General features: G+C 41.1%; 1 protein-coding gene across 1 annotated transcript in view; it reads right to left on the minus strand.

Moving 5' to 3' along the window:
- The window catches only part of TTC9 (tetratricopeptide repeat domain 9), a gene marked incomplete at both ends in the record, with an annotated part of 47,967 nt that overhangs the window by 12,515 nt on the left and 11,805 nt on the right, over positions 1-23,647 (minus strand). The window contains one exon of the mRNA XM_081314283.1: positions 4,783-4,965. Within this exon, the coding sequence (XP_081170409.1) occupies positions 4,783-4,965 (183 nt within the window). The remainder of the gene's footprint in view (positions 1-4,782; positions 4,966-23,647) is intronic.

The raw sequence follows: 23,647 nt of genomic DNA on the forward strand, positions 1-23,647 counted from the left end.
ACTGGCGGGAAGCCCAGGTTCAATTCTATTGGCCATCATTCACCTGGGCAGGTATAAGAAACACCAGGTAAACCCCTTTGTCTCAGATTCATCCCTGATCCGAATAAAAGAAATACTACCCAGCTCAAGTGTCCGTCTCTCTGTGCGACCACGCGACTTTGCAGTCAGGAACCTGTTGGATCTTCCACTTGGTGCAGAGTTTGTCTCCCAGTTGATGTCAGGGTAGTTAAAGTCCCCATTACTAGTGTGATGTGCTTCCTACATACCTTAGTTAACTGACTACAAAGAGTTCATCTATTTGCTCTGATTGGTTGGGTGGTCTATATAGTATACACTTATGGCAATGTCATTTTTTTCCTCTTTTATATTGACCCAGATGAATTCAAGACAGTTTTCACCATTGCACTTTATTTTTGTAGAGATGTAGTTATTTCTTATATATAGTGCAAGTCAAATTCTTATGCACCATAAGTATGTGTTCTTTCCCCCCCCCATGCCATTATTTTATAAGCATGGGTGTAGACAAAGGAGGATGACGGTAAGGTAATATGTAATATTTTGAGATTCAGTTTTATATCAGTTACCAAATATTTTTGTTGCTGTTGTTAGTTGCGAAGTCGTGTCCGACCCATTGCGACCCTATGGACAACGTTCCTCCAGGCCTTCCTGTCCTCTACCATCTTCTGGAGTCCATTTAAGCTCATGCCTACTGCTTCAGTGACTCCATCCAGCCACCTCATTCTCTGTCGTCCCCTTCTTCTATTGCCCTCAATCTTTCCCAGCATTAGGCTCTTCTCCAGTGAGTCCTTCCTTCTCATTAGGTGGCCAAAGTATTTGAGTTTTAGCTTCAGGATCTGGCCTTCTAAAGAGCAGTCAAGGTTGATCTCCTCTAGGATTGACCGGTTTGATCGCCTTGCAGTCCAAGGGATTCGCAGGAGTCTTCTCCAGCACCAGAGTTCAAAGGCCTCAATTCTTTGGCGCTCAGCCTTTTTTATGGTCCAACTTTCACTGCCATACATTGCAACTGGGAAGACCATAGCCTTGACTATACGCACTTTTGTTGACAGGGTGATGTCTCTGCTTTTTAGTGTGCTGTCTAGATTTGCCATGGCTTTCCTCCCGAGGAGCAAGCGTCTTTTAATTTCTTGGCTACAGTCCCCATCTGCAGTGATCTTGGAGCCCAGGAAAATAAAATCTGTCACTACCTCCATTTCTTCCCCATCTATTTGCCAGGATTATCAAATATAATTTTACTTAATTATACCACTCTGTTCTCAAAACAGAGAAATTGGTTTAAAAAAGCAAGCTAACCAAATTCATAAATACCACTTTGGAAGCTGCAGCTACAATCATGAGTAAGTTACATGTCACAGATCAGCTTGTCAAAAATGGAGTTCAACAATTCACTCAGGTGTGAGCAAGACAGAGGAAAGATCAATAGAGTTTGGCAGTTGTCTTACTGCAGGGTTTCTTGGAGATAAGCTTGGAGAAACTATTTAGAGATATTACAACAAAAACATATGCAAAAATATGCACTAAGCCTAGGAAACAGGGAAAGCATTAACAAGAGACTCAGATAATCTCCTCCCTAACTCCCTGGGGTATAAGAGGGAGGGAAGGGAAAATACATTAGGCCACATTATTCCGTTATCCTATTTAAATAAAATATAGTGCTAGTTATCTTTGGAGTCTATTTCCCAATCTGGTCAACTTCAAAGGGCTGACGCTCTGACAATCTATATCCCACCCACCCCACCCCACCCCTCAGGAATTGAATTCCAAAAAGTTATAGCTGAGTCAGTGACAGCAGGAACAGCTGCCAGTGCCGCAAACTCTCACAAAGGTTGGTTTTTAATTCAATTGAGCTCTTTGCATTTCTGTGAGAATGAACAGATTTGGTGTGAGTTTTATTTGAGGAGTGTCAAACTTTAATTACCTTTAGGAACCTTTGGGTCTAATCCTCTGTCTCCAAATAATCCACTAAGTGCTTTTGATCAAACTTGAGACTTATGGAGTCTTTGAGGCAAAATCCCATTGTATTGTGCCATCACTGTAAGGGTTGCCTTCTGCATCACGATCACCAACCTGGTCAAGGAGTAGAACTAAATGCAGCCATTTTCTCTTTGTTCTTATTCTGGTAAGTTTATCAGAGGTAGCCTGATTTATATTGCATAACAAACTAAAAATATAGCAACAGCCCCAGCTACCATCTGATCAGTGTGTGTCCCACTGCTGCTGGTCTATTCCTTCAGCTGAGCACGTGGTAGTAGATAATGGAATAGGCACAATAATCAATAACTTATATGCATAGATGGAATAACAAATCCAATCATTAAAACTACTCTTTTCCTGAAAAATATTTAGCAATCACTTCAACTTCTGATATGTACCTAAAAGCAGTAAGGGGTCAAGAGAAGTAAAAATGGTCTCCTCTCCCAACTTCTTATGTAGCAGTTTTAGATCAAATATCTCCCTCTCCCCTACCATTTAAGAAATATATTCTCCAGATGAATTCGAGCATGAAATGTGTAAATGTAAAAATGGTGGCCAAATATGCAATGGCTGGCAATACTAGTGAGTACCTGAAGTTTTCTTAGTGCTCAGGAAGGGGGAGGCAAATGAAAATAATTTAATACTCCCCTCTAATTAATTTTCATTTAGAAGAAGTCAGATATTTCCCGTAGTCAAGTAAGATGCAGAGTAGGTATGACAACCTCTAATCTAACCAGGCTGACTGAAAGGGTATATAAACATAGTGGCAGAGCAAATGCAGGCTATGCAGCTGCCTGAGATGAATGAAAAGCGCTTCAGGCAGCATCAGGCCAAGCATGACAGATGGAAGCAGAATGTCTTGTGGGATATGAAGAGGGCAAGGCAAGGCAAATGTCCAGCTTGCCCCATGAGTGACAGAGAGTGGTTTGTTTGTACACATCTTTTGCCAGAGAAGACCTTGACCGTAGATTTATATTAGTTCCAAGCCATGGAGTCTTCTGAGCAAATACTTCCCAGCTCATTAGCTAACTCTTTGTTGATGCCATTTTGACAGCCATGAGAACCTGCTAAAAAATGGGAGAAATCTGAGTGGAATCTGACATTCAGATACTCTTCCCAAGAAATGATTGGCATCCTCCAAATGCACATCACTACCAATACATTTTTAGATAATGCATCAAAGTTATCCTACACAATCTTTTAATACCAAATGCTGGAATGAGAGAAAATATAAAAATCTATTTAGATCCATCTTTATTCGCCTACTTTTCGAACTTATGAGCTAGACTTTTGTATTTCTCCGTGTCATGCCTGTAATGTATTGGGGTTTTTGCTTGTACTAATTCACGTGTCTGTTTAAATGCTGCTTAACGGTTACTCAATGGTGTGTCTGTGTAACAGCTACGGACCAAGCCAGACTTGTTGGCTCCAGGAATATCATTGGTAGATTTGGGGCAGGAATGGGTTCCTTTAAACCTATTGGCTGCTGCCTAGTGGCCAAACGTATAAGTAGCTGCGCAGCAGCCACTGTTTCAGTTCTGTTCTGCTTGACTCCAATAAATCATGTTTCTGTTTGGAACCTTCCATCTCACTTATTGCCTGCAAAGAACTGACTACACAACAATGCCCTTGACTCCCATTTGACAAATGAATAGAATTCCAACGCTTCCCCACAGTGGACACAACAGTGCATTGATCAAAGTGAGGGGAATAGGAAAAAGAATGACAGCTTGATCACCCCTGCTCCAGTCTTTCCTTGCTCTTTCAAAACAGAGATTAGACACATTTTGTTTTTGAATGCAAGAAAACCCTACCCACAGCAACCCACCAGGATTTAAGTGATCAGTTCAGACTGACTTCAAAGAAGGGCCTTCACACTTCAGTAATAAGGACAAGAAGGAGAGCAGTCTTGGCACCCACTTCCCAAGCTTTGTAATCCCTTTTTCTCCAGAGGATTACCTAAAGTTAATTCTTCTGAAAGTAATGAATAATTCTCATTTTGATGGAAATTTAGTGGCTGGGCCTTTTTTCAAAATGTGAATATACATATATCCATACAAACACACACATATTTCTATGCATTATGCACTCAAGTAGACCAAAAGGGCTTTAAATAATGGGTAGAACACCTTTTCTCTGTTCTGAACTATATTTCCCAATGATACTCTCTCAGAGGCCACAATATGATTTTTTTTGTCTCTTTCTCCCCTTCCACCTACCTTTACACTCTCTTTTACTAATAATAGTCTTATTGTTTCTCCTTCCCTTTTTTTGAACAACCAATGTCTTGCTAGGAGAAGGATAACTTTTTGCATAGATCCTAACTGATAACTAGCAGAAAACCTTTTGGAATTAGAATATGGGACACAGACTGATGAGTCTTGCTTTTTTTTTAAAAAAAAGTGAGTGACTCCCAAAGTGCAATTACTTAAGTCCACATTTTTGTTTCTGAGATTCATGTATTGCAGTGTACTTCAAGGTCCATGATGGGACCTAAGAATTGTGGCTCAAAAGAATAGTGCCCCCTAACTTTTCTGTGCTGAGATCAACACACGCTTGCATGTTGCCCTGCCTCTTATCAGCAGCAATCATAAATATGGTGCAAGGAAATCCAAGATTACAGTCCTGAGCAATTGCACTCTGTGGATGACAAGTGTGAGAAGAGGAGAAGAAAAAAAATGACTCGAGTGAAGACAAGGGAGTTTGTTCTGAGCAAAATACATTTTTAGAAAGGAGAGGCAAACAGTGCTGATGAGAAGCAAGCAACAGCAGATGATCTCTTAGTAGTACCTGTTGGCTGCCGAGACCTTGCTTCTTTCAAGTAGTAAAGGGCCTTGTTGTAGTCTCCAAGATGATAGAATGCTACTCCTGACCGGTAGAGTGCCTTGAAGTTCTCCCCTTCTTTCTTCAGTACTTTCAGGCAATATTCTTTGACCCGCTCATAGTTCACCAGCTCAGCTTGAAGTAGGCAGGCTGCAAGAGAAAAAGGAACAGCAATTAGTATGGTGTAAGACTATTTTGGAGAACCACTCTTTCAAAACCAACACAGAAAGGATGTGGAGTTGGATGAAAAGGCAGCAACTTAGGACATGGTATTCTCATTTAGCTGAGCATCAGATTCCATTTTCCCATCTCTAATCTCAGCAGAAATTGTCTACACTATAATTAGACGTAAAGATGGCATGGATGGATGGGTATCCACTTGTTCGTTAGTTTTACAAATGAGCCAGGAATTCCCTATGCACCAGGAACAAAACTTTGTACAGGCAGGCAAATGGATTTAAACTGCATGATTAAAATAATACACACAAATAAAAGGTATTGGAAAGTAATAAAAAAACAGAATGCTGAATTATATGGGGCATATTAAAAGACATTAGAATAAAGAGAAAATAGTTTTATGAACACATAAATAGGGATACTTGAACTGCAAGGCTACGTAACATGAAGTCATGCATAATACCTAATAATACTTTCTCTTTTAACTGTATACCTTTAACTCAACAACACTTGCACTTTATTTTCTTACTCAAAGCCATTCACAACAATCTGTTTCCCTCTTCTGTTACGATCTGAAAAGATGCTCTGTAATCAAGATCCCCACAAGATGAAAATTAGACACTTGTTTGTACATAAGCTATGCATGCTATGCGTACTAAAAGTTGATGTGTAACATTTGTGTACACAACTGCACATTCCTGCAAATGTTATAAAGCTGCTACATAGTGTTTTGGATTGTTTAGAATATCTTCTTTATCTTTTTTGCGCTGCAAATGAAGGACTGAGACTAATTTATTTAAAAAATATTTTGTAAAACCATGGGGCAATATGTCCTAGGACTTCCTACAACAGCCCCTTTGTCACTGTTGTTGTTGGGGCTGAAGATGTAAACTGACTATATAAGCCCTGTGGTTATTTCAGAGCAGAATACCATTTACAGGTTCAGGGTAGTGACTCACTGACTGGACTGTGGTTGTATGTAAAAAAATTACTTTTGCTTGCATCATATCCTGGTATCTTCAGTCTACAGAATGATAAGAAGAGTGAAAAGAGCTGCTGTCAGCGTGGGGTCAACAGACAAAAATCTAGCAACCTGGTCTGTTCTCAGACACCTTTTTGATGTTCTTTCTCGGCATGTGTTTGGCAAGTGATTCAGCTTTTCTTCCTTATCATGCTTGTTTTTCGCTCACAAAAACTCTACACAAATTGTACCTTTCCTGAACGGAAGCCACACAATTACATCAATTTTACAGATCTACACATGCACAGGCAAAGGTACATAGTTATTAAATGCTCTATCCTATGACCATAGTGAGAAATCTCCATGCCTGTATTTTGTGCCAGGTACAATATAGCAAGAATGGGCTAATTCTGCACTTCTCTCTGTATATTTTTATATCACATCACTTCCAATAGAGACTCTTTTTTGTTCACAATGGCACTACTGTGACAAGGGACATAGAATTCATTAGTTCAAAGCCAGAAATAGGATCCCTGCTCCTGCTTTTTTACAAGAGGGACTTTTTTTTCCAAGATGGAAAAAATTCCTGACCTTGAAGGGGAGAGAGTACATAAGAAGCCATGGATTGAAACAATTTGGTCCCCACCTTCATCATAATGTCAGTATTAGATGGGCTGCCTCTTCTCAGTTACATCTGCCCATGTCATCATATCTGGCAGAACAGGTATGTTGCGTGTCTGGTGGGACCCTGGAGACAGGCCTTTTCTGCTGTGGCATCTGTCCTGTGGGACATCATCCCCTCAAGATGAGATTGGCTTCATCTCTGACAACCTCCCAGAAGTCCTTCAAGACCTTGTTATGTCAACAGGTTTGGGGATTACAAGGGAATGAGGTGGCTCCATTGTTCATATCATCTGATGCTCTCTCCTAGCCTTTTAATATTAATTTTTGTACTTGAGTGTTTTATGTATAATATAAAACAATGAGTGTGTGTGTTTGTGTATGTGATGTGTGTATGTGTGTGTATGTATGATGGACCTCTCTCCCCCCCCATCCCTCCCTCCCTCCTTCTCTCTCTCTCTCTCTCTCTCTCTCTCTCTCTGCTGGATGCAGTAACAGTACACAGCTCAATGGAATTTCTGAAATGGACCCTGTCTCCAGGTCCTGTCTCCACTCATTGATCATGAAATGGGACAACTTGCCATGGACCAACTCTCCATGGGCCAACTCACCGTGGGACATTTCAACAATTGGTGGAGCAGTGGGCTAATGCCTCCTTAAGTAACACCAGCTGCCTGCAATTAGTGCAGGTTCGAGTCCCACCAGGCTCAAGGTTGACTCAGCCTTCCATCCTTCTGAGGTAGGTAAAATGAGGACCCAGATTGTTGGGGGCAATAAGCTGACTTTGTAAAAATGCCGCTGGGGGGGGGGGCAAAAGCCCTAATAAGCAGGCATATACATAGAATGAAGGCTATTGCTAAGCACATTGATTTGTGCTTCTTAGATTGTAAGCCGCCCTGAGTCTTCGGAGAAGGGCGGGATATAAATGGGATTTAAAAAATACAATTTAATTATTTAAAATAATTTTTAAAACATTTTAATTTTTGTCATCCACTTTTGTCCCTCCTTTTGCATCCTTTCTTTAGTGATTCAGTTCCACCATTTCTTTGCTATTCCTGTAACTGCTATGGCTGGATTGTCCCACGGCAAGTTGGCCATGGCAAGTTGTCTTAGACCTGAACACGGAACGAGGTGGAACAAGTGCAGCCAGATGTGCTCTGACTCCTTTTCAATAGAACAGGTAGTCCTCAACGTATGACCACAGTTCAGCCCAAAATTTCTGTGGCTAAGCGAGAAATTTGTTAAGTGAATTTTGCCCCATTTTATGACCTTTCTTGCTACAGTTGTTAAGTGAATTACTGCAGTTAAGTTAGTAACATGGGTCTTAGGTGAATCTGGCTTCCCCATTGATTTTGCTTATCAGAAGGTCACAAAAGGTGTTCACATGATCCCGGGACACTGCAACCATCAAAAATATGAATTAGTTGCCAAGCATCCGAATTTTGATCACATGACCATGGGGATGCTGCAGTGGTCATAAGTGTGAAAAATGGTCATAAGTCATTTTTTTTCATTGTCGTTGTAACTTTGAACAGTCACTAAATTAACTGTTTTAAGTTGAGGACTACCTGTATATGCTTAGCAATATTTTCCTTCTCTATTAGGATGCAGAATTGCAAAATCAAGTTTGATCCACAATTGTCCCCTCAATCCGTTCATGATAGCCTGCAAAACAGACATAAGATCTGCCTGGTCCAGCATCCTACTTCCCACAGTTCTCCCCCTGTACTTAAATTCATTGTCTAGCAATTTGTAGTCCAAACTATGCTGCCACTGATTCTGACATAATAGTGATCAGTTCTCTATCAGTCATTGATCAAATTCCAGCATGTCCCCATTAAACCTGTTGCACAACTTAGCCTTGAATTCAAGCCTTGTTGATTTCATGAGTTACAGATACTATGGACATTAGCTGGATATCATCCATAGGTGGTGTTGTTGTGAGCGTCCGTGGAAATCAGTATCAGCTCTGTCCTGAAAGAAAGGCATAATTTTAGGGCCGATGCTGTTATGCAGCAAGAGGAAGTGGCTGCTGGTTACAGATGGTAGTTTCAGATGGAGATGGGGATTGGGAAAGGGGTGTGACAAATAAAAGAAAGAAAATGCCTGAATGCTACAGCAAAATATTTTCAATTATTGGGCCAGGTCACCTGAGTTCTGTTTTGAACATCAAAGAGTCATAGCTTGATTCTACATGCACTTATCAGATGTGACGGAAATTTGTCACACATCACAAACAGCACTAATGGGGATTTGTTCCCAATGCAAACAGCAGCCTAAAGCAGCAGATTTTCATCAGGACAGCTACAGAGTGGTAAAGGATTAGATTTTCCTCCTTGACTAATGCAGCCTCCCCAGTGATACTCCAAACAAATAAAAATCTGGGGACTGACATTTCCATTTGAAATACATCTTAAATTCAAAATACATCTTAAATGCACAAATGCATAGAGCGCAATGTCTGCCCGTGGTCCTGAATTTATCCCCTTCCTCACAAAGAGAGAGCAGAAGCAGAGTCAGCAGGGTTGACCCAGTCCAAAGAGAGATTTGCCAAGAAATGGTTATCCAAAGACCACACTATTCTTTTGGTCCTTTGCTTCCAGGTTCATATAGTTGGTGGGACCAGGAGCTCCTCTTTGGACGAATACAGCTTTAGAGCAAGCTTTCTCAACAACCTTGTCAACTTTTTCTCCAGCATGCTGGTTGGAGAAATCTGGGAGTTGAAGTCCACACAGCTAAAGGTTGCTGAGGTTGAAGGACACTGTTTTAGAGGGGAGTAGATATAATGAGATGAGGAGTGGAGGAAAAAAAAAAGAGATTTCAACCCATTTAAAAAGTTGCTGTTACCATTGGAAATTTGTTCCATTGCCTTCAAAAGCAATAAATTCTCTCCACCCCCTTTTTTTTTAAAAAAAATCAGCTCTCTTCTCATGGAGCTTGAAATGGAGGCAGCCATTCCTTTCAGTTTTCCACCCCCATGTCTCTTCCTGTCTCCACACTTCCTTCTCGTGAAGGTGTGAATCTGAAACTAAAATCCTTGACAGCCCTGCAAATGTAGTTCTATATTTATGTATCAAATAACAGGTACAGTGGCATAAACAGCTGCCCTTTACCCAAGAACTTTGCCCAGTCCAGTCAGAGCACAACCTCCTTGCATAAGGTGGCCTGTCAGTGCCACAAAGAGACAAATTGTGAAGAGTAAAAGACTGCAAAAGCATCTGCAGGCTTAACAATGGCAGGGTCACAAGAAGCTGCTTTATTCTGAAACAGAAGATTTGATGCACCTAGCAAAGAATTATCTTTAACACTCTAGTGGGAGAAGAGTACCTGTCCATGCAATTACTCTGAGTCCAACCAGACTCGATGACATTTAATGTCACAGAAGTTCTGCAAGATTTCAGACAAAAGTGTTACTCAGCGTCACTTGGAGGCTCTAAACCAGGGGTCCCCAACCCCCGGTCTGTGGACCGGTACTGGGCTGCGGCAGGCCAGCATCTGGTCTACACAAGCAAGGAAAGCCCCATCGACAGGATGCAGGCAGCACACAAAAACCACGCCCCCTCCGGTCCGCGGAAAACCCTCTCTCCACGTAACCGGTCCCTTGTGCCCAAAAGGTTGGGGACCTCTGCTCTAAACAGACTGAACATGGACCTGTTTGTAATCAAAGCACATGATCAAGCACTGAGTTATAATTCCCTTTAAAGATTAGTATATCTTTATGATCAATCATTTAGTCCTAGCAATTTCATCAAATCTATTTTATGAAGTCATGGAAATTGTCCCTAGTGTCCATTACTGTGTCGGAAGCGTGTTGATCCCTGTAATGATTTTCAAGCTCCAATAACCTAAATAAAATGAAGGTATTTGTGATATTCTGCAGGTTGTCAGATTTTTTTTTCTTATGGCAACAAACTAATCCTGTTCCTAGATTAGTTAATCTTTAGTCTGTGCAGATAACTGTAAGTGATAATTAGATAAGTAATTCATTTTTTTTCTGGAGTAGCATGGTTGGGGAAAAAAATATCCCAAAGAATACCAACTGCTTGTTAATTTATTGCTGATGGAAAATGAAGAAAAGACAGCCCCTTTGGGGTAGCAAAAGACATAAATGTTATAGAATCTAATAAAGATATTGATAATCAATTCTGTGGATATTTGGTGTTCTAAAATATATTTTTATTTTTTATTTTATTTTTATTTTATTTTTATAAGAGACATTGGTGGCTAAAGATGAAACTACATGTATATATGAGTATGGTGTTTGTTGTTTGTTTGCTTGCTTGTTTGCAAAAATGCCTAGAGGATAAGCCATTCCAGTTAAAACCAGCACTTTGAATTTTATCTATTGGAGCTGTGGGAAGTCAGCTCCCCAGAGAAGGAAATATTAAAAGGGCAGGAAAATACATTTCCTAAAAAGAAGTTAAAAAGGCAGAAAAGCATGCCCAGTTTTTCTTAATAGCCCCAAGTCTCCCTCCCCCAAGCAGAAACCAACTCTATAGAAATGCAGATGTAAACCATTCAGGAAGGTTGAAGCTAAGAAGACTTCAGACTTCTAAAATCTACATACCCCTGCCCCAGGGAGGTGGGCTGGGACATACAACCAGCAAGAATCCTAGAGGGGCACACCTAGGCTCAGGACAGAATACGTGACAAAGGAAATACAAAGCTTGAAACAGGAAATAACTCCAGACAATAGAGTCCAGGGGGTATAAAAACTCACTACCCACATGTGGTCAGGCTCTCTTTTTTCTGTTGGATCTATCTCTCTGTCTGGCTTTCCTCTGCAATAAACTACAACCTTCTTCCCATAGCAGTTGCCATGTTTATTCCCCGCTTGGAGGAACCATGATGGAGACTTTTCTTCCAACAGAGCCAAATCAGCATTCACAAAACTGATACTATTTGCTATTGATGGCTCAAACATGGTAGGAGGTAGGCAACTGAATTCTGCACCAACTGTAGTTTCCAGATAGTTTTTCAATGCAGCCCCACGTAGAGCTCACTGAAGTAGTCGATTCAGTAAGTAATGAAAGCAGGAGTATCTGTTGCCAGGGATTGCACTGCAGGAAAAGCTATAACTATTTCATGGGCTGGATGGAGCTGAGTAAAATCTCTTCTAGCCCTAACTTTTACCTGTATATAACCACTCTATGAAGGAGATGGATGGCTCCTAAATTTGATAAACAAATTAAAAATATATAACAGAGTGGGCCTGCTCCTTCGAGAGGAGGGTCTTTATCCAGAATTATCACTGGGAGAGGCAGTTTGCCCAGAAGCCTCCTTTTTGCAGAGACTTAATCTCAGTTGTTTTCCTTTCACCACAGCTGAAACCAATTGATGACCTTCCCAGTAGCTTTGTATAGATGTGAAATAACAGGGGATGTAAAGATTAACCCTGCAGCACCCACATGTAGGCATCTTTTGGGGAGACTTCTCTTCCCCAATCATCACCAAGTGGCACTGCCTACTCAGGAAAGTGTAGAATGATTTTAGAACAGGGTCCCCTACACTGCTCTTGCAATCAGAAGGGTACCATGGTGATGGCTGTAGAAGCCACCAAGAGGTCAAAATAGATGAGAAGGGAAGCATTCAGATCCCAGGATGGATCATTCACTAGATGACCAATGCACTTTTTACCCCAGGCCCAAATCCAGATCCAGATAATCTGCTTCCTCGTGGGCCAGTTTCATCATACCAAAGCCACGCCCACCCCATTGCAAAAAGAGTCGTGATAGATCATGACACATCACATGACGTGGCAAGTTTGACACCCGTGCTCTAGAGCAGGGGTAGCCAACCTTGGCCCTTTTATGCCTTGTGGACTTCAACTCCCAGAATTCCTCAGCCAGCCATGTTGGCTCAGGAATTCTGGGAGTTGAAGTCCACAAGTCATAAAAGAGCCAAGGTTGCCTACCCTTGCTCTAGAGTCTAATGTGACCTTGGAGTTCCACCATTCTGCCAAAATCTTTTCTTCTCTTTGTAATACAATAAAAAAATCCTTTAATAAGAGGGAGATTATTTATTGCCTTTGTAAAATAAATATAGTTAGATGAAACACTTTTGAAATATAGTTCAAATAATGCCCCACCTGAAGCATGAGGCAGAGGGCCAAAGAGCATTTCCTGTTCCAGCTGGCTATTCTCCATGGCCCTTCCAATGGGCCAACTGGCACCATTGCTGTGTGTGAAAGATTTAAGACTTCCAAGGGAGACAGTTGGAAATAAGTATGTGATAGAGTAGAACTGTTTCTTCTGCCTAGCATTGATTCAGTGGAATGGTCAATGGTTCTAAAGAGCCTAAAGACTATCTTCTCACTGTGAATATAATTAATTGGGGTTGCAGTGAGGGGCCTCTGAATTTATATAGAATATAAATAGCTTCAATAAACAATGGACCTGCCATCCTTGCATGGATAGCAAGATTAGGGTCAGAAGGTATTTCTACACTGCAATCTATGCTGCAAATATTTTCAAGTGAACTTTGCATTTTCAAATAGTACTGGGATAACTAACTGGGGAGCTGAAGAAATAAAAACAAGAAACTCTTGTAGCCATTTGTCAGATTACCTCTGCTCAAGGAATGAGACTTTCTCAACTTCTGCTCCATATGGTCTGCAATCAGTGGTGGGATTCAAATATGGGAACAACTGGTTCTCTGTGTGGATCCTGCTTCCGGAAGTCCATTCTGGGCCTGGGCAGCAAAAAATTAGCTACCGGTTCTGCCGAAGTAGTGCGAACTGGCTGAATCCCACCACTGTCTGCAATATACCCACAAAATCAATCTTGGAGACTTGGGAAATAGTTGCAGACCTCTATGTATATTAGAAATATACCATTTATTTATTTACTTGTTTGTTTACTACATTTTTATCCCACCTTTACTGCTTTATAAGTAATTTAAGCTGCCAAATATACACAACATTACTCCTATTTTCTCTACAACAACCACTCTGTGAAGTGGGTTGGTCTGAGAGAGAGTGACTGGCCCAAAGTCACCCAGCCCTCATTTATGTGGCATTTGCTATGTGGCAGCAAGACTTCTCAATATGTTTATTGCCAATCCCAATTTGAGATGTTGGTGTTAATCTTTAATTCATTTTTGAGTGATCTAACTGGAAGACCACCTGCACTCATGTTTACCTGCCCAAATCTTAAGATCAGTACCTGAACTGTTAGCACAACAACAAAAAAACTGTGCCATGTAAATGTTGGCGCTGCATAATATGTTTAGTGGGGGTGCAATGGCTCAGCGGTTAAAGACTCTGAGTTTATCAAAGCTGGCAGCCTGGGTTCAAACCCGAGCTCCCCAATTGTTTGCCCCAGCTTCTGCCAATCTAGCAGTTTGCATGGTGAGTAGATAAATAGGTACCACTTTGGTGGGAAGGTATCAGCATTTTGTGCTCCTCAGCGTTTAGTTATGCTAGCCACATGACTAGGGGAATGTCTTTGGGCAACACAGGCCCCCTCAACTAGAAACAGAGATGAGCACTGCCCCCTAGAGTTAGGCTTTACTGGACAGGGGAAACTTTTACCCTTTATTATGTTTAAAGAGGAACTAAAAAGCCTCTTGTTGTGGGTGAAGAAGGAGAGTGCAAAAGTTGGGTTGAAACTAAACATTAAGAAAACCAAGATCATGGCATCCGGCCCTCTCAATTCCTGGCAAATAGATGGGGAAGAAATGGAGGTAGTGACAGATTTTATTTTCCTGGGCTCCAAGATCACTGCAGATGGGGACTGTAGCCAAGAAATTAAAAGACGCTTGCTCCTGGGGAGGAAAGCCATGGCAAATCTAGACAGCACACTAAAAAGCAGAGACATCACCCTGTCAACAAAAGTGCGTATAGTCAAGGCTACGGTCTTCCCAGTTGCAATGTATGGCAGTGAAAGTTGGACCATAAGAAAGGCTGAGCGCCAAAGAATTGAGGCCTTTGAACTCTGGTGCTGGAGAAGACTCCTGCGAGTCCCTTGGACTGCAAGGCGCGATCAAACCAGTCAGTCCTAGAGGAGATCAACCCTGACTGCTCTTTAGAAGGCCAGATCCTGAAGTTGAAACTCAAATACTTTGGCCACCTAATGAGAAGGAAAGACTCACTGGAGAAGAACCTAATGCTGGGAAAGATTGAGGGCAAGAGAAGAAGGGGACGACAGAGAATCAGGTAGCTGGATGGAGTCACTGAAGCAGTAGGCGTGAGGTTAAATGGACTCCAGAAGATGGTAGAAGACAGGAAGGCCTGGAGGAACGTTGTCCATAGGGTCACGATGGGTTGAATACAACTTTGCAGCTAACAACAACATGTTTAATAAGAATTACTTACAATTGTCAAGCTGTTGGAGATGCAAGTCATAAGAACATTTCATCTCACAGTTTGGGTTTCTCCAATGATTGTTATAATTTATCCTATAATTTTGGTTTAAAATTTATAAGATAGTCAGCATGACTTTGGAACATGGCTTTGCTGCTCAATAAGGACATGCTCTTCTTGACCATAGAATCTGTGCTCAGAATCTATGAAGAGCTTATTAAATTTGGACATGGGAACAGGGGCTGATTTCAGACAAATTGGGGCTGCTTAGTCCCCTGAAAGCTCTGCCTTCTCGAACTTTTAACTAATTTTAACCTCTTGCCTCTTATTCAAGTTTTTAACTTTTATATATACTGTTTTATATTTTGACATTTTATTGTGCACTGCCCAGAGTTCCTCTTTGAGGGAAATAAGTGGTTTAGAATTGTGACAAATAAATAATATATATATATTTAACATTAGGATGATAAATCTGCTTTAAACTGCAGCTATGAACTGTTAATATGGCTTATCATTAACTTCTTTTGACAAAGGAGCAAGGAGGAAAATTTTCAATTGTTATGGTCAACTTTTTTTGAAATTACCTCACTTTATTACACAAACTTCCAGCTCTCCTAATCCTTTTCTCCCTTTTCTCTTTTTTCCTCTCCATTTTTTAAACATTATGTGCAATTCATATATAGTGCAATTGTTCATTTAGATGATACAGTTTCTTAATATTTTATAATAGTTAAAGATGCATTTAGCACTTGTGGGTTTTTTGTTTGCATTGTTATCCTTATTTTTAATTATTTAACAAAATATGTGCATGCATGCATATTTATTTGTATCCCAGCTTTATTATTCTTACAAATAACTCAAAGTGGTGAACACATCCAACATTCCTTCCTCTTCCTGTTTTCCCCATAATAACAGTCCTGTAGCCTGAGATGGACTGAGTGAGTGTTTGGCCCAAGGTCACCCAGCTGACTTTCATGGCTAAGGCAGGACTAGAACTCACAGTCCCCCGCTTTCTAACCTGGTGCCTTAATCATTAGACCAAACTGGCACACGTGGCACATATGTGTGTGTGCACACACATACACACACACACATCTATAGGCATGTTCTTAGGTCCACCGGTGAGAAAGTTTGAATGGTGACAAGGAATAGAAATCATTGGCACAGCATGTTTAGAATTCCAGCCCCAGGGAGGTTTTACAGCTATTTGGAGGATTTGGGAGAAGTTCTAAGGACCATTTTGTTCCAGTTGGTTTTTGGAAGATTGACATTACTATCACCACTCTCTCTGTTGCAGTATTGCTTTTGATGTTAAATGTATTTGTTTTATCTGTTTTAGATGCTGTGGTTTAATGTTTTTAATCAATGTGCATCTAGTATTATTGTACTGTTTGCTGTGAGAAGATACTTTGTCCTGAAATATAGCATACTCTTTAATATCCATCCTTCCTTAAATGAAAAGAGGCAGGTGCCATTTCAGGAATATGGATGGGATCTTCAGACCATTTGTTGATGGCTTCTGGTCCTGGATCTAATGGGAGACTCTGTTGGTGGCTTTGGGACTGATGATGCTTGGCCTTCCATGTTTTCCTTATGTACACAGAAGAACCAGGTTTGTGAGTTTTGGAATTTTGGGACCACATCAGTAAGTCAAGGACTAAAATATGCCCTAGTTAAGGAATGCAGCACTGGAAATGTAAGAATATATTGAAAAATACAGACCGACAGATTTTTTAAGCTGGAAAGGTAGTTTTCAGAAGGCTAGTTCTCATGACATGGGTGACAGTGTTAAATGCATAGATTAACAGAATTACAGTATAATAAAATTGGAAGAGATCCTGGAGGTCTTCTAGTCCAACCCACTGCTCAAGGAGGAAACCCTATACCATTTCAGACAAATGGCTGTCCAATCTCTTCTTAAAAACTTCCAGTGTTGGAGCATCCACAACTTCTGGATGGTGATTAATTGTTCTAATTGTCAGGAAATTTCTCCTTAGTTCTAGCCTGAACTAGAATCAACAATGGGAAGTGGTACAGGTAGTCTTTGACTCACAGCAATTTGTTTAATGATCATTCAAAGTTACAACTGAAAAAAATGACTTATGACCGTTTTTCACTTATGACCATTGCAGCACTGCCAGGGTCTGCAAAATTCAGGCACCTGGCAATTGGCTCATATTTATGATGGTTGCAGTGTCCCAGGGTCACGTGATCACCTTTTGTGACCTTCTGACAAGCACAGTCAATGGGGAAGCCAGATTCATTTAACAACCATGTTACTAACTTAACAACTGCAGTGATTCATTTAACAACCGTGACAAGAAAGGTTGTAAAATGGGGCAAAACTCACTTAGCAACAGAAATTTTGGGCTCAGTTGTGGCATAAGTTGAGGACTACCTGTACTGGGTTGCTGTTGCCCCTAATTCCACTTATCCATCTAAAGCTGTAAGAAAACCTACATACATGCACCTACAACTAATGCAATATGTTCAGATGCTGTTGGAAGAGGGATATAAATCCACAGGTTGTTCCTCAAAGAAACCTTGAAAGTAGTCCTAAAACCTGATCCAAAATTTGGTGCTGAATTATAATTTTTAATGCACCCAAAGGGAAAAGGGGCTAAATATATGAGAAATACCAGTAATTGTATTTAATTCAATTAACCTTAATTCAATTCAACTTAAATCAAAATTTAGATTTTGGCACATTCAGTGGCTCAGTTCAGCTTTCAGCCTGAAGATTGCTTACTTCTATTTTAAATTTTCCATCAGATGGGAAGAGTCAGCAGTAGAGTTATTTAGGCATTATATATCCTTTTTATATGTGCTTGACCTTGATCTCTAATTTGTTTTACCAAATTTTCATCAGTCATCGAAAAGCCAGCTTTCTGGTCCTCTTTCCATCTTGCCTGTAATTGCCCATACTGGAACCAAGTTTGTACAATCTTTTCTTCTTTTAAAATATTATATGGCTTTAATTGCCATACATTCCTTTCTAGACTTAAAATTTCCTTATTAGTAGTCTCATCCTGTTTGAATCCCACATTTATATTTTCTATTGCATGTTTAGGTATTGCCCAAATTGGTATCTTATAATTTAACTTATGTCTATACTTTTTCCAAACTCGCAACAGAGCATACCTTAAAATATGTATCTTAAACACATTATCCACCTTTTTATCATACAATAAATATGCATGCCAACCAAATAACAAATCATGACCCTCAAGATTTAATAATCTCCCTTGTGTTAAATTAGACCAGTCACTTATCGATGACAAAGCAGCAGCCTCATAATATAATTTAAAATTAGGCATTTTAAGACCACCTCTTTCACGCGTATCTTGCATTATCTTAAATTTAACTCGTGGCTTTTTCCCTGCCCAGACAAATTTATTAATTCCTTTTTGCCATTCCTCCAAATTTAAATCCTTTTTAAGTATAGGTATCATTTGAAACAAAAACAAAATTTTTGGCAAAACATTCATCTTCACTGTCTCAAACCTCGTCCAGAGAGCAGGGAAAACAAGCAACCGAGACGAGTGCTGAGTTCTCAGGAACGTTTATTGAGCAAAGCAAACAAACCCCAAAAGGAACAAAGCCAGCGTTGGCTGCTACCTGCACCCAACGCTGTTAACTACATGCAGTTTGTACACGCCCATGGCCCACCCGACTGCGCCCACATCCGCCCCTCCTCTACTTAAGATCCGTTCCTCCTAAGCACCTCCCTTTGTGATGCGTCCCGACACCCGGCACCCTCCACCCCCCAGGTGAGCTCCCTCGCGTTCATCCGCCCCGTCGCCGCCAGACGCCACCCCCACACCCGTCCCCTGAACCGGCATCCCTCTCCCCGACGCTTCTAGCGCTGCCCCTCCCTGCTGCTCGCCCCCCCCTTCCCTGCTGCTTCGCTTCCCTGCTGCTTTGCTTCCCCCCCCGTTCCGGCCCAGTTCGCTGTTTTAGGTCCGCCGGCGGCCCAGCAGTCGAAGGCACAGCTGTTGCGGGCCCAAGGCCCTGCGAGGCCACCGTAGCCGGCAGGGTGGGCATTCCTCTCCCCGACGCTTCCAGCGAAGGCACAGCTGTTGCAGGCCCAAGGCCCTGCGAGGCCACCGTAGCCGGCAGGGTGGAGTCGAGCTGCAGAGCGCACGCGCGCGCCGCCGAAGCTCTGGCCATGGGCCCAGCGCAGCGTCTAGCAGGCCGCCACCGCCGCCGGGCCTCGCCAAGGATGCCGGAACAGATGGTGAGCGGGAGCAGGCGGTGAGTACCGGAGCAGGTGGTAGGCGCCGGAGACTATCAAGCCCGCAGCGCCGGTGAGCTGCTGCAATTCTTCCCAATAAAGACAATTGTAATTTTTTCCAACTATCTAGTTCTTTTTGTCTAATGGCAGAAAGTGAAGAGGAACTGAAGAGTCTCTTGTTGGGAGTGAAGAAGGAGAGTGCAAAAGTTGGGTTGAAACTAAACATTAAGAAAACTAAGATCATGGCATCCGGCCCTCTTAATTCCTGGCAAATAGATGGGGAAGAAATGGAGGTAGTGACAGATTTTATTTTCCTGGGCTCCAAGATCACTGCAGATGGGGACTGTAGCCAAGAAATTAAAAGACGCTTGCTCCTCGGGAGGAAAGCCATGGCAAATCTAGACAGCACACTAAAAAGCAGAGACATCACCCTGTCAACAAAAGTGCGTATAGTCAAGGCTATGGTCTTCCCAGTTGCAATGTATGGCAGTGAAAGTTGGACCATAAGAAAGGCTGAGCGCAAAAGAATTGAGGCCTTTGAACTCTGGTGCTGGAGAAGACTCCTGCGAGTCCCTTGGACTGCAAGGCGATCAAACCGGTCAGTCCTAGAGGAGATCAACCCTGACTGCTCTTTAGAAGACCAGATCCTGAAGCTAAAACTCAAATACTTTGGCCACCTAATGAGGAGGAAGGACTCACTGGAGAAGAGCCTAATGCTGGGAAAGATTGAGGGCAATAGAAGAAGGGGACGACAGAGAATGAGGTGGCTGGATGGAGTCACTGAAGCAGTAGGCGTGAGCTTAACTGGACTCCAGAAGATGGTAGAGGACAGGAAGGCCTGGAGGAACATTGTCCATAGGGTCGCGATGGGTCGGACACGACTTCGCAACTAACAACAACAACAACAACAAGTTCTTTTTGTATTTTTCCCCATAACATTTCATAATTATTTTTATATAACTTCACATTTGAGGCTGACAGATATATCCCCAAATATTTAATCTTTTTAACTATTTCAAATCCCGTTAGCTCTTCTAGAACAGCCTTTTGTGCTACGGTCATGTTCTTAGACAGTATTTTAGTTTTTTGTATATTTATCTTAAATCCAGAAACTTTCCCATATAACATTATTATCTCCATCAACTCTACAACTGAATAATCCGGCTGAGTTACTGTAATAACCAGGTTGTCCGCAAACACCCTCAATCTGTAATCCTGATCTCTTATTTGAATTCCCCTAATTTTATTTGAATCTCGTATTTTAATCAGTAATATTTCCAATGTTAAAACAAACAATAAAGGTGACAGCAGACACCCCTGTCTTGTACCCTTTTCAATATTGCATGATTCTGTCAGACTGTTATCCGAGCTGTTTGCTTCTGATATATTGCCCTAATAGGTTGTAAAAAATTTTCCCCAAATTCCATTTTCTCTAATACTTTCATTAAAAATTGCCAGTCCAATTGATCAAAAGCTTTTTCAGCATCCAAAAAGATCAACGCTGCGGGGATCTGATTATTTCATTCCAAGAATTCCAATAGATCTACAATATGTCTCACATTATTCTTCATTTGTCTACCACTTATAAATCCAGTTTGATCACTATGAATCACTTGCTGCATTACCTTCATTAATCTGTTGGCTAAAATTTTTGCAAATATCTTATAGTCAGTATTTAAAAGCGATATTGGTCTGTAGTTTTTGGCTTGGGTAGCATCCTGATCTTCCTTCGGGATCAACGAAATAAAGGCAGTTTTCCATGATGGAGGCACTCCTCCTCCCAATTGAATTGTCTTAAACAATTCTCTTAAGGGTTCCACCATTTCTAACTGTAAATTTTTATAATAAACAGCAGTCAAACCATCAGTTCCCGGTGCTTTACCCACTTTTAATTGTTTAATTGCTAAAAAAAATCTTCATCAGTTATCAATTGGTTCATCCGTTCCTTTTGTTCTTGCGTAAGAACAGGAATATTAGCTTTCAGCAAATATCCATCTATATCTACATCCCTAATCTTATCTCTAGCATACAACTTAGAATAAAAATCAACAAAAGTCTTTTTAATAAGATTCTGCTGATACACTACTTTACCCTTATGTTCTATTCTATCTATATTGCAAGCTCTTTGCTTCTTCCTTAACAAGTAAGCTAACCATCTACCCGGTTTATTAGCATTACAAAAAGTGTTATGTCTAGCATACCGTAGGTTAGTAAGTTGATGTTGCATCTAATTATGGCGGCAAGACTTTTAGTTGCGCAATATTGGAAGAAGGAGGAATTGCCGACTATAGAAGAGTGGACTTTGAAAGTTTCCAACTTGGCGGAAATGGCAAAGATTTCAGCATATTTGAAAGACCAATCGCAACAGAGATATATTGTGGAATGGAGAAGATGGATTGAATATATTCAGAATAAATATGGGACTAAAAAGTTTCATTTAGCATTTGAATAAGTAATGGATTTTTATGATGTATGATTAGTTATTTGTTACTTTATTAATATTATGACTATGGAGAGTTAAAGTCCGATAGAACTTAATGTTTTATTTTTGTTGTTAGCATATTTTAGTTTATGTTTGTATTATTATACCCTGTATTCAACTCTGGGAGGTCGGGGAGGGGGGAGGGGGGAGGGTAGGGTAGGGTTGGGGAGAGGGGAGGGGGAGGAGGTAGTTCATTGTATTTAAAAATTGTAAAACTTTTCAATAAAAAAAACAGTAGAGTTATTTAGGCAGATTTAAACAGAATGAATCAGATTTAAATGAATTGACATAGCAAACTGGATCCAGATTTGGGTACATGCTATACTTATAGAAGTGTCTTCTCCTCTCCCCATGGTGGGAACTCCTACAGGATCCTGAAAAAAACCCTACAAAACATTAGGTGCCTCTGCCCAGGTCCTTGGAAGCTTTCAAGGATCTGCTCTTTACCTTCAGTGTATTTAAAAGAATCCCTCCCTCCTTATATAGAGTTTCCAGAAATAGTTTTAGGGACCTAGAAGAAGTCACCTCTTCCACAATCCAGTTGCATGAAACTAAATGTAAACAGGAGCCTTGGTGGAGCAGTGGGCTAATGCCTTCTTAAGTAACACCAGCTGCCTGCAATTAGTGCAGGTTCAAGTCCCACCAGGCTCAAGGTTGACTCAGCCTTCCATCCTTCCAAGGTAGGTAAAATGAGGACCCAGATTTTTGGGGGCAATAAGCTGACTTTGTAATAATGCTGCTTGGGGGGGGGTCGAAAGCCCTAATAAGCAGGCATATACTGTACATAGAATGAAGGCTATTGCTAAGCACATTGGTTTGTGCTTAAGTTGTAAGCCGCCTTGAGTCTTTGGAGAAGGGCGGGATATAAATGGGATTTTTTTTAAAAAAATTCATGTTTACAGTCTTCAGATCAGGATGCAACTTTCAGCCATATAGGATGCAAAGGCTTTCTTGACTTTAAGCACAACTACTACAATATGAACTTAAGAGTACAGAAGGGGAAGAGGCTTAAAATAGCTTGTAGATGTTTGGCAAGAAAAGGCTGATGTCCTCTTTGTTTACTATACTCTAGGGATCTACACAGATTGTGTCTTGGGAGTAACACTGCAAGTGACTCTGCTGAGTGTTGTTTTCCAATCATTTCAGTAGGTAAACAAACAGCTTTTCACAAAGACACCACAAAGCACCAGTAATTTTTTCCTCTGATGGAAATTTTATCTAGAAATGTTGGTCCAAACATTATAGCATATGAGACAAAAAATCCACTATGTAGTAGAAGTAGATGATTATTATTGAGTAGTTGCTTTGCTCTACCAGGTCTGGCCATTTCAATTTTATTTTTAATGTGTGCCAGTGTGTACCCAGAAAAAGTGATAATAAATTTTATCTTATCTATCTTATCTTTAAAGTGTGAATGCCATCATTACTAGCCTGTTCTGCAAATTAAATCATCACCTGTAAGTCAGATGGCCAGTATCACCACAATGATAGAATCATGCATAGAAGATATCAACCACAGTTTGGACAAGCTGAAAAAGTCACTTTTGTTGGGGGTCTTGCGGAAGAACAGGGTAGAACAACGGCTAATGACCCTCTTTTACCGGTCTACTATAGAGAGCGTCCTCTCGTATGGTATTGTGGTTTGGTATGCTGGTCTGACAGCCGCGGACAGGAAAGTATTACAGAGGGTAGTGAGCACAGCACAAGACATTGTGGGCTGTCCCCTGACACCACTGGATGACATCACCAGGGCACGTTGCCTTGGAAGAGTGAGGAAGATTCTCAGGGATGACTCACACCCTGGACGGTATCTCTTTACTCTCCTACCATCCGGTAGGAGATATAGGAGTATAGCCAGCTGTACCAACAGGCTGAAAAATAGCTTTTATCCGTGGGCTGTTAGGCTTTTAAATGGGACATAATCTTATGCAGAATTGACTTGGGAGGCCGGTGTGTGGTGTAGTTGGTTCACATGGTGTGGTAGGATGGAGAGTTTGTTGTCACTGTGTGTTGGGGGGAGAGAGCATGGGGGGAGGCTCAGCTAATCTCAATGTA

The sequence above is a fragment of the Vipera berus genome, assembly GCF_964194415.1.
Source record: "Vipera berus genome assembly, chromosome: 1".
NCBI classification, from domain to species: domain Eukaryota; kingdom Metazoa; phylum Chordata; class Lepidosauria; order Squamata; family Viperidae; genus Vipera; species Vipera berus.